Source organism: Bombus bifarius, unplaced genomic scaffold, assembly GCF_011952205.1.
Source record: "Bombus bifarius isolate JDL3187 unplaced genomic scaffold, Bbif_JDL3187 scf7180000008225, whole genome shotgun sequence".
NCBI lineage: Eukaryota > Metazoa > Arthropoda > Insecta > Hymenoptera > Apidae > Bombus > Bombus bifarius.
In genome coordinates, this window is record NW_022884523.1 from 121861 (window position 1) to 134653 (window position 12793).

The 12793-nt window shown below is 35.1% G+C and overlaps 1 protein-coding gene across 1 annotated transcript; it reads right to left on the bottom strand.

Moving 5' to 3' along the window:
• Nucleotides 1-887: 887 nt before the first annotated feature.
• LOC117211248 (divergent protein kinase domain 1C) lies at nucleotides 888-12495 on the bottom strand. The gene is made up of 4 exons (XM_033454929.1): nucleotides 12346-12495; nucleotides 3985-4145; nucleotides 2918-3605; nucleotides 888-1133 (listed from the first exon to the last, which is right to left on the bottom strand). Exons 1-4 carry the CDS (start codon nucleotides 12493-12495, stop codon nucleotides 903-905), a joined length of 1230 nt encoding a protein of 409 aa, XP_033310820.1. The 3' UTR covers nucleotides 888-902.
• Nucleotides 12496-12793: the final 298 nt, after the last annotated feature.

Sequence of the window (12793 nt, forward strand, 5' to 3'; positions counted from 1 at the left end):
CGTTTAGGGGTTTCTGTTTAATCAGTAAATGCGTGTCGAACATTCTATTAGCTTTTATTTAGCTAAAAGTTTCTTTCATTTTGTAAGGAAGTAGTAGATGTACAACATTTTTTGTTTCTATTGGAACAAAATGGATCATACATAATTCAATAAAATAATATAAAATAAAAAATGTCGTGCATATATCGTTTCCTTATAAAATGAAAGAAACTTTTCGGGAAACTTAATACTTATACCGTTATTCGAACGACAACGAGATTTAACTTCGTTCCATTAACTTCATAGTCATTCTAAAATCGTTAGTACCTTCATGCTTCAAAAGTTAATGTATTTGTTTAAAATCGCTTGTGTAAAATTTGGTTTATTTGAAATATTATTACGTATAAGAAGAATAAATAAACTCTACAATAAATATATGTTCATTGGTTGGTACCTTTAAGTACGTGTAGACATTCGAATAAATTTCATTAATCCTTCAAGAAGTATATTAAATCGAAAGGTTAAATTATGAAAATGTAGGGGTTGATAAATTCTAAAAATAGATTGAATCTATTCATTTTCAGATATCATACTCCCCGTAGTTCAACATGTTCAGCGAATTTCTTAAAAAATTGCAATAGTGTTAATTAAACCATTTTATCAAAACTTAAAAGTTTCAACGTTTCAAAATTTCTCTCGTTTTATTTACAAATTTTTCAAGAAATTCATCGAAAGTATCTTTCTCATGTTTATACCTTCGATCGCTAATATCTTCTTGTGTAATAAAATTCTTATAAATTTCAACAATTCGCTCTTCTAACAACAGCCTTTGATAATTCGATCGAATACGTTTGAAAATATACCTATATGTTCATGAACGAGGATCCTTTGCATTCTCGTGATTTTTCCGAACTAAAACGTTTCTATACGGAAGCAGCAACTTCTTGTTCCATTTCGTGCAGCATATTGTACAGTCGTGTCTTCAAATTATCCGAAACTGCAGCACGTGGTAAATGTTCAATGTCATTGGCAGGATTCGCGCATTGTCGTAAAAGAACTGCCAGTGTACTGGTGGTGTGCTCCGACATGAGTAATCCAGGAATTATGATAGTCCCCGAGAGAGTCCAACCGAGAAATATTTTCTCGCAGATGATCTGAAAAATGTCATGGTCGTTAGTTTTAATTTGCTTCCATAAAGTGCATTTTGATACATACTTTCATCGATACTCATTTTGATACTCTTTCATCGAACAATTTTTAAAATTAAGCTTCATAAGTTCTACAATTCATGTACATTCGTGTTCGATCTCAACTAAAACTTTAACCAATGTGTTATGTATTGGCTTGGCAACTAAGTGATTGCGGATTTTGTGAATACCACTTAATGACAAAATTCGCAATCACTTAGTTGCCAAGCCAATACATAGTAGTACGACTCGATTCAAAGGTCAATGCATATATTTATTATATTTTCAACGTTATGATAGTAGAATATTTGTCTAATGTGTATTCTCTACTTTGTGAGTAATCTGTGAGAATTTTTGAATAATCAAGAATCAACTTTTTTTGTCGAGTCAGCTTTGTTTCGTCGAGGTTGATTTAAGAAAAATTAAGATTCAAATTTTGATATTATCGACAATGATTGTCACGTTATGTTTCTATACATATGTACATAAAGAGTATTTTTAGTATATACTTTATGTTATACGAAAGTGTTATACATATATGTTTCATGGCACTAGTAGATATTGTGTAAAATTTTATTGAGGAACTAACTGTATCTAGAGATAAAGTTACTCAAAAATAGAGAATCTTCCAATTAGCGTGAATAGCACGTAGGAAACCTTATACATCATACATACTATCCAGCATATAATCTTCTCGATATACATATATAATCTTGTCTTTCTACCCTATTTTTAGTCAATGTCTAATCATATTTCATAAAATACGCTATTATCAAATAACAAAAGTACAGCGACGTTCAAAAGTCTGCAACTGGACAGACGTTTAATATTTTCCCTAAAATCTAAAGGTATCTCAACCGAAATTTATTTATTACTTACCTTTATTTAAGTGACGTATTAATTATTATTGTTTTAATTTTCGCTTATGGAAGGGAAACTAGAAAATTTATTCGGCTTAAAATTTGTCAAAATCGTGTACTTTAAGTTGCAATTGCGTACCACTTCGTATGCAAATTTCGAAAAAAGTATTAAACATTTGATTTAATCAATGGTTGACTTGGTTTCAGACTTTTGGAAAGCCTTAAACTATAGAAAAATTATGTTTTAACAGAAACGATCCGGTTCATCTATGGAACATCAAAAAATATGTTTGCTTACGGAGGGTTAATCTCTGGCAATGTTTTGCCGAAAAATTTAGAACAAACAATTTAGAAAACAATTGCTCCTTTACGGTTGAAATATCTTAGGCTGTCCTTAGGCTATCAATATTATCTATATTGTCGATATTTCAAGGTTCATAACTAAAAAGATCAATATATATTGTCGATACACTGTCAATATCTATCGATAAACCGTATTTTCGTTGTGAACTTTGAAATATTGACGATATTTTTGATCGTTTGACGACAGCCTTGCATCTGTAGCCTCTTTTAGGATGAAAAATACTTTCAATTTCTTATAGGAAATAAATATTAATATTAGTTTTATGAGTTGATCCTGCTACGATCTCCAAACATTTTATCAAAGATCAATGTTGCATTTAATTTGGATTTGCAATCAATTTTAACTGGGTAAAGATTTCCAATGTTTCAATATCTTAAATAGAAAAATACGAGGCAACTAACGTATGAAATGTATAACACCATATTTGACATGGTTTGCTGTAGTCTCTTTCGAACTATACCGTAAAAGGATTAGCCTAACTCGATCTCGTCATTTATCGAATTAATCTTATTATCTCTGGTAATTACTTGTAAATTGTTGTTGGCGACCGGTGACTCGCATCGTTTGTTCTTCGAGCAGAAGGACCTGCAGTCGAAGTAGTCGCAGTCGTCGTGTTTCTCGCAGTTCTTCCCGTCCGCGGTGATACGGCTGATAATCGTTTTAGGAAACACCGCGTCCAGGTCGAGGAACTTGAGCTTCTGTCCACCGAGAGGCAAACCGAAATGGTTTATCTTCACATCGCACAGATGGATCGGCTCAGGAAAGTTGGTGTCGAGTTCTTCGAGCAGGTCCAGGATCATCACGGCCAGCTTCAATCTTTTCGCCCATTCCGGTTTCGAATCGGACAGAGCAAGGATTGTCGTGGGTGTTTCTATGGGTCGTACGTATTCGACCGCGTAGAAGGTTCCGCATGTGCCAATCAGCTGTGGAAAAATGTCCCTGTCCTCGTACAGTATGCTCATCAGGTACTCGTTCTCCTGTAACAGCGGCCAGAGATTTTCCATCTCGAGCTGTCGCCTTCTGGGCTCGGTCTCGACACGATGCGTACGAAGTCGTGCAAGTCTCTCTAATTGATGCTGCGACAGCGTCACGTTCAGCTTGCTAACGACCAGATCTTTGATCATGGTGTTGAAGTCCGTCTCAGACGGGAAATGCTTTATGCCAGTCGCGTCCGTCCAGAATAACGTCTCGTACTGCTCCATCGGTGTCTTCGTTCTGAAATCAGAGCCCTTGTGTCAAATGACTTGGTTTTTGAACGAATATTTACGGTTGCATCGATCGCTACAACATTACAGTTTCTTCAAATTGCCTAGACTCTAAACAGTAATTTTTCAACTCCAAAGTAGACTTCTTTTTTTATTGCTTTTTAGAGAATAGAATACGTCTCTATCGGTTTCAACAAAATTTATAATTTACTTTTTACTTGATGTTTCACGAATTCTCTAAGTTTCTACAGTCTTACGAAATTGTAAATGATCGTTCCGTCGAATACCGTATTTCGAGAATACCGTAAAATCAGAGAATTCCTTGATCCTAGATGTAAGCATCGAATTTTTCTCTGTGACATATATACTTGCAAAGAAAGGGAATAAACCTTGAGGCTTTGAACACAAGTCGGGTCGTCTCCCAGTGGGCCGAGAAAACCGCTTCTTTGCCAGCGTGAAGAGTTTCGCATGCGAGCGAGTGAATCCCTCTTTCCGAGCATAGCGGGTCGCAGAGAATTCCTATTGCAGTTCCTTTTTTGTGCGTGCTGCACTGAAATGAAAATTATGATCAGGTACCGTAAGAATAACGTTCACATCGTAAAAATTCCCTTCAAGGGATACGATTAAATTATCCTCAATTTTTTTTTTACTCTTCTGAAATTCTGAAACATTTTTACAGTATGATCTTGTTACCAATTTGGTGTTCTCCTTCTCATATTTTTCTTTATTTTTCATTGATTTACAGTATTTTTACGAGCATCCTTTCGGCTGAAGGGTTACGTAAAACGTCAAACTGGGACAGGGAACTCTTAAAGCAGTTTTATGACACGGGGCGAAATTTCTCGTTAACCAGACTCGGCCACTTTCCAACATCCTTTAAGATACTAATTTATTTCTTTTAACAATGTATGGTTTATTTCAAGGGTGGCCTCAATAATATGTAAAATGTCTCCTTTAAATTGTACTTCTTCTTTAAGATATTTCAATATTTAGAAATTTCTATTTAAATATATTTTAACATATTGCCTCGCTACCTGCCATATGCAACATAGTTGTATTTTCATGCAACTGAATAATCCGATGAAAAATAATCTACTTCAAAAAGACACGTTCGTGTAATTGAGCTTAACAAATTAAATTTCCACTGATTATTTTAAGAAGACGATGCCAGGTTAAAATTGACCAGGTGAATATTCCAATATTTTTGCTGTTCTCTGTTCTTATTATTCTTACATTTTGATAATAGAAATTTCTAATTAGCCGGAAGTCGAAATTTACAGATTATTTCTTACAATTGTCCACCGAAAGTTACGTATAAATTCAAAATTATCGTTTCCTTCAAAGAATTGATCTGTCATACGATCGAGACCGGTAACTTTCACGAAATAAACATCAAACGCATTTTTCTCCCGTTGCTTCCGATTTTACTTCGAAATAAAATTTCCGTACAAATACCAAGGAACTAAAGAAGAGAATCTATTGCCTTGGAATTCCCGTTTATCTGAAGGAACATGTGAAATCGTAGTCACGTATCGTCTCGTCTGTCCCTCAATGAAATCGAACGACTTTCATTCAAGATATTTCCACGTTCGTCGCAACGTGACACCGATATTTGAATCGATCAAGTCGATCGGCGTGTAAAAGTCACGGTTTAAGGGATATCCCGTTGGCGAAAAGCGCCTCGGTTAGCTTTAAGTATCGTATAAGTTTCTTTTCTTACATTCAACGCGGATTCATGTAAAACGGATTCCTTCGTATCTGTATAATCTACACGTACAGGACGTGTTACGTTCTTCGTTATGTATTTTGCTTTAGAACCCATTTTAGAATGAAGTAAGGTTATTGTAAAAGCACGTTGCACACAGGGGGTTTCTTGAAACAGAATGAAGGAATATCGCGAGACTTTGGCCGAGTAATGGGTTAGTTTTCTCTTTGAGTCACGTATACGTGATATGTATACAGGGTGAGACATTGCAATTGTGCATTTAAAAGGATTTCTTTGTCTCTGGAAGTGTAAGAGGACGTAGTCAGGAGGATTCGTCTCATTTAACTGAGCGAAGAATATTAAGATGTAATTCCTGTATTACAAATATCTTGACACGAGGCTCAACATTTTGAAGCACGTAACAGTAATGTTACATTAAACGGATTATTTTCTATTAAAATTGTGTAAATTCTTACATCAAAGGATAGAATGATAAATCTTTCATTCTATGTTTCAAAAGCGATATCTACGTGTCTTTTTAACTATTATCGAGAACGAGGACATGGGAAGTAAAAGAAGACAACTGTATTGCGTATTATACACAAAGGTTTTTAAAATATCACTTTTGGAATATAAAGGGAAACATCTACTTTGTCGGGAAGCTTTGTATAGCGCTGAATATGAAATATTTCGAAATGGCAAGGCGTTACATTTTAGTACATTTAGTACTACATATAGTAGTTTTATCAAACATATTAAAATTGTTCGAATTGTTATATCTCTAAAATTATCTTGTATTCGTTTATACGTAATACATTTATTCTTCTATGTTCCTATAATATTCCATTTCTGTAAAGAAATGCGACATGATTTAAATATCAGTTGTCTCCTAAGAAGAATTAAAATCAGTAATATCCTTGAGCTTTGTAAAGTTAAGTTTATCTTGCAAAAAAAAAAAATTATCGACGAAACTTTCTTTATGAGCAACAAAGATTTTCATCTTGTGTAATTATCCAATAAAGTCTTGTTTACAGAAAATTTACCTTTTTAGTTACGTTTGAGTATACGATTTAGATAAATTACAATTAGATTGTAGGGGTAATAATTTTGAGCCATGTTAAGATCCTTACGGTTTTGATAGGAAGCATGTTTTGATTTATCATCCTGATAACCGAGCCTTTCTACGTTTAAACATCCTGTAGATGTATGTGCAACACAAAAAGGCACGATAAATTGTCCATTCACAAACAAAGTTTCAAGGTATTTGCAATATAGCTCTACACAAACGAAGGTTACTACAGGAACTCGTTTATGCGCGACAGCATGACCAATCTTTATATTACCGAATATTTGTTTTATCATACGATGATCAATTACACGTGTACTCGCGAATATTGACATCGCGTATTCATTAAAGATTTCATTACACTGATTTAATTGAACGTCCTGTACCTCTATCTTGTAATCCATTAAACATATTTGACAGCATCATCATTTAACCAGTTGTAGATTGATTCACCTGCGGTATTTTATGTTGTTTTTAAGAATAATACATATATACAAGATGCATATAAAAATTTCATTTTTGATGACCATTAATAACTAATATCTTATACTATAATAAAATAATAATAATATTATTATTATCGATCTATCGGAATCTATTGGAATTCATCAAAGGAAAAGAAAAAATTATATAAAAATCACGATTACGATGATAGTAAATATTTTTTAATCGATCGTAGGAGATAGTGTGTTTAATGTAAAATTACTATTACACCGATCAAAATGTTAAACCTTGTCACTTTGGAATATTTCATATAGGAATGAAATTTGATAAACTCGATTATTTTCCTAGTGCTATTATCACTGGTGTTTTATAAACGCTATAAAAAGACCGAAATTTGTCAAGACCTTCTTCTTCACAGTACATCTGTCCCCTTTCACGATGTCCCTGTATTTATGTATGTACTTTTTGCCTGCTACTCCAAGTTCACATGGAAAGAAACGCTAATCTTTATTGTCGGCCCAGAACCACAAGTACGAGAAACGCGCAACCAGAAGGAGGTTCTCGTTCACCGCGAGAGCTAAAACAAATTACAGTGCCACCACGAAGTGCTGATAAAACAAATAAAATAAGTAGAAATGAATCTTCAACGTGCAATAGCGCTGTCAACAATGAGAAATGTGTTAACAATACATTTCCCGCTGATCACGTACAAATGTATATTTAACTGCTGATCACATAAAAAGATACCGAATACTTTTTCGGTCGTAGAAAGTTTCTTCGATGAATAATTTCAAATTACGTATTATAACATAATCGTTAAATTTTTTACGTTAATACTTTTTCCGAGGCTCTGTATATTGCCATGATATCAGCCATAATTTATTATTACAGTACATCTATTGGCTATTGAAAAACTGCAACAAGTTTTACTTTGTTTAATATCGTATAGTATAAGGTGAATGAAAGAATAACTTACAACGAAACGATTAAAAAATAAAAACAGTGTAAAATATTTAATTTGTACGGTACACGAGAAGAACACGAGTCCTATTTTTGTTACTTTCTTGATTTCGAGCAACTTGTTGGATTCTCAACTATAGGTAACAAATCCAGGAAATTTCTCAAACAATCAAGTAAAGAATCATTTTCGAGATGTTTATCAGACACCAATTATTGTATCCTAAAATTGCTTATCACATCTTTTGCATTTATTCATTTGCATTAAATATCAGCAGGTGATCCAATATCGTGTAACATCATTTAACGTAATTGGCAAGCAAGTGAAAATATGCACAAACATGTACTTGCACGTGAAGTCCGTCAAACAGGATGAGGAAGAATATTTTAAATGTTTTAATCGCAAAAATAAGAATTTCGTGGGTGGACGGACGATTCATGTGGTCGAATTTTTACGTTCGATCCGTAGATGTTGGGGCATCGTTCGGAATGAGAGCAATAAAAGTGAATTATTCTCTTGCTGCGTGGGCGATACTTGCGTTACATACAGGCACGCTTGTATTCGCACACGTATAGCTAGTTTCACGTGCGTATAACCGGTACAACACACGTTTGGGTCTGTGCATACTGTAGACTATGCACAACGATATTTTTAGTCGTCGTGACCGCCATGATGAGAGAATTTCTCGAGTAGAGGCGGATCCCATAACATGCGTGTCACGCGCCTTTATGCACCGTAACGTCCATGTAACGTTTCGGATGAACTTTTTCGAAAGCCATCATCCTATCTGGGCCAAGTTTATACCAGCCGAGGTCCCATGTTTTTTCGCGCATATTCCTATGCATCCTGAGATAGAAAAACGGAGGAATGTTAGGATTATCTGGTTCCGGGGGTAATACAATTTCTGCGAATCACGAGCAATTTCACTGGCGTTTCATGGAATTCTGTTGACTTGCAAAGGTTTTGAATACAGGTGGCAAGTATCAGGAAGCGATTCTTCCGGGATTTGGTAAAATTCCTTTCACCTGTAGACGGGAAACACCCTTCATAAATACGTAGAAATTACGTCCTCGAATTCCAATTTCTCGAATTTTTATTTTCGTTAGAAAAGGTCGTTAATGTTTCACTTGACAAACGATTACATAATCTGGTAGAAAAACTATGAGATAAGTATTTTGGATCCTTTTCAGCCTCGTTGAAAGACTAGAACAGTAACAAAATCAGGTTCTGATAAACGATTCGATTTATCTATGGTAATTTGGCCAAATACAATTAATGGGGAAAAGGATATACTAAACAATATAAATATTAGTAAAATAGTTTCAGGAACAAAGGTCTTTGCATACTTCATGTTATGATATATTATGAGCAATGCAGCAATATTTTACAATTATCAAGGTTAAGGAATGAGTTTTATCTACATATGAAATAAATGGTTTAAAATTCATAAGCATGATATATCGTTCATATAGCGTCGGAATATCAAGATTACGGAATAAATTCGGTATAAGTAGTTCGTGCTGAATGTTTTGAAAGATGTTGAACGATCTATGAGTCACTATCAAGTTTAGGTATACATATAACGTTGTAGTATATCAGTGTTGTAAAATAAATATCGCCGATCGAACATAATATCTCGGCGCTTAAATTATTCAATAACGTACGATCAGCATTCATGATTTTATTTCTTATATTTGTACAATACTACGAGCGGAAAACCATTAAACGAGAGATAATTTAACACGAGGATCATCCGGAGACATTTTTTCGCGACCTCGCGTGCGTTGGATAATGCATTACGTAAACGTTTTCGTTCTTAATATTCCAGCATGATGATAGTGTGGCTTGAATGTAATGAGTAGTGACACTAAGCTGGCATTCGATGCTTTACCACATCGATGCAACCACTCTCTCGGCAAATTTAATTTATAGCCACGTTCAATTAATGTTTTTTCTACCGCCGGAGAATATTAATCCACTTATAATCAGCGTTTTATATGGTCATAGAAAGCTGTGAACGATCGCAACAAGTGCACGAGTCATCCTGAATTATAAATTTACATATACAGCGACTCACGAAAGTATTTGAACGCTTATAGAAAGCTTTGACGTATATGTACATATGTACGAAACTTTTCTCATTTTCATTAGCAGTGTGTTGAATAGACCGTGAACTTCTTTGCAATCTTTAAAAATATAACTGAATAAATGAAATCGAAACAGCGATTTGTTTATTAAATGTTATAATAAATATACTACTCTGGATATTTTATATACAGGGTGGTTGGTAACTGGTGGTACAAGCGGAAAGGGGGTGATTCTACGTGAAAAAAGAAGTCGAAAATGTAGAATAAAAATTTTTTTTTTAATTTTTCCATCGAGACAACGATCTACAGTGAGATCCGTTATAACGAGACGTGATAAAGTGCACGCGTACCGAGCGAAAATTCAAAGTCGATTTTCTCGAAAACAAAGCCTCAAACGAAAAATTTTTATTCTACATTTTCGACTTCTTTTTTCACGTAGAATCACCCCCTTTCCGCTTGTACCACCAGTTACCAACCACCCTGTATATAGTTTCGCATATTATGTTCAAAATTTCACACAAACGCGTAAAAATTGTAATGCAGTAGCTCAGTGGCTTGACTCTCGCGATTACATTGACAAAATTTGGAAAAGAAACCGAAGGTGTGCATAGAAAAATATTTAAGTAGTAGTTCATTGTTCGTTATATTAATATCGGTATATAATAATATTATTATTCATACCTTATATTACTTTTTCAACAAAATAGTAAGCAGTTTGTATCTTCGATACCCATTTTTAAATTGGTTCCAAATTTGACCAACGTCAGTATCATAGTCGTATCTCGTTACAATGCTTAGAAAATTTGAAAATGTTTTACACAATACACGCATAGTATATATGTATACATGTAAATGTTTCATATGGCAAGTATTCAAACAATTTTCGTGAGGAACTATCGGATTGGCAATTAATTTTGTCAGTAGGTGGTATTGACAAAATTCGTAATCACTTAATTGCCAACCCAATATTAGACTGTTTCGATAGGTATTAGGTAGTGTTCATTGGATGAGAAGAGTAAACACAAGCGATTAAAATCGTTGTTCATTTCATACGTCCTAGACTTATATCAACACACAATACTTTTGCCATATATATATGTGTGTATAATAGATATGATACTGCTCGTTGATACATGACTCCTTGTCATGTGTAATGGAAATTGTGCTGTTTAGAAGCTTCATCGATCAACTTTATAAATCGAGGAGCACAAAAAAATGATGACGTTAAAAGCACTGTTTTCTAATTATCAATTATTATTTACGTGATTTTCTTGCGACGAATGAACTTATAGAAGTAATCATAAATCATTTGTTTCTGAAGAATCGAGTATCGATCGTGTATACTCATATAATGAAATTCATTCTAGGAGGTTCGATTAAAGATCACGAAATTTTGAACAAGTTTCACAAATACAGAATGAATTTTGTACGAAAATTTGTTTTTATTAGTTTACATACGGCTCAGGTAATGGAAGTTTGACGAACAGCGAACGTGATATAAAATCGAATTCCATTGCAGCCACGTGCGTTGAACGTTAATCCACTTATAATGAGAACATAACACGGTGAAAATCTCTTAAACTGTGCTTAAATGAATATTTCTGACGACCATAACAGCTGCACGAAGGACGCGTTAAAGCGATTATAAATCGTAAAATAAATCACAGACGAGAGAAATCGAGCACCTTTTCTTAAAATTTTTTAAATCTCCTACAAAGACGTGAATATTATTATGAAGACGCGCAAATATATCATCAACAACGATTCTCAACTTCTATGAAACGTGGCGAAATTCCGCTGTATAACGAATATTATCTTCCTCAATCATATATACATATATACAATATACATATATACAATATAAATCATATATACGTATATGTGCATATATACAATCCTGCTATCATTTTTCACAAAAATCCTAAACAGCTGAGAAAGGAATATTTCATGCATTGTCCCATTCATCGTCGTCAATTTGATAGCTCGAAAGACTTCCCTTCGAAAGGCCTATTCATAGATGATTTTATTTTTCTAGGAAACCAGTCAAATTCTAAGGGCACATTCGAGAGAATGTAAATAGACGGTCTGTAGAGACGAGGATATTACCCCCTCTACCTCCTAATCCTCGCAAGATCTCGCAAGTTTGTTTCTATTTAGTAAGCACTACACAGAGGTCGACAACCAGAATGTTTGTAACGATGTAAACACACAGAGGTAAGGACGGGCAAATTTTCTTCCCTAGATTCGTAGGTACATACGTAAAATTGGTATCGTAACGTGCTATAGAATCAGTTCGTTCCGTGCACGTTGGGAGAGCGCGTGCGTGCCCGTTTGTTCGGTCCCTGTCCCTTTCTCTCTACCCTCTTACGGTTTTCACCCCTTCGCGAGCGTGACCCTAGCGCGACCTGCCTATACGATCTCTGCGTACGGTGCGTGTATGTCGTGTGTGATATAGTTGTGCACGGTAAAACGTGTCTCGAAAGGACTCACCACGTTGGATACGTGCCGCCAAGCTTCAAGGTTCGTGCACATAATACCCCAGTGAAGGAGAAGGTAGACAACGAGAACCATGGTCGTGAAGAGGAGCATCGTGATCACCTTGTAGTGGTACATGAAACCAGGCAATCGTCGGACGTTCATGATCCCGAGGTTTTCTTCTGTTCAGGGTAAGTCGAAGAATATTTATCACGTTTCTTCTGTCCTCTTTTTTCTCTCTTTCGTTTACTCGCTCCGGAATATTCGTCAATATCTGCGATGTCGTCGTTCGCGTTCGATGTATCCCTTTCTTTACCAGCTGTCTCGTCGACGACGTCCTCGACGGCGCATCGTGAGGACGTCTCGCGTTTAACCTGTTCGCGATTCGCTCATTCGCTTGACTCTTTTTCCGAGCGTTATCCCGACGACACGATCGTCGTCCGACCGGTGCCGTACGCTTGTG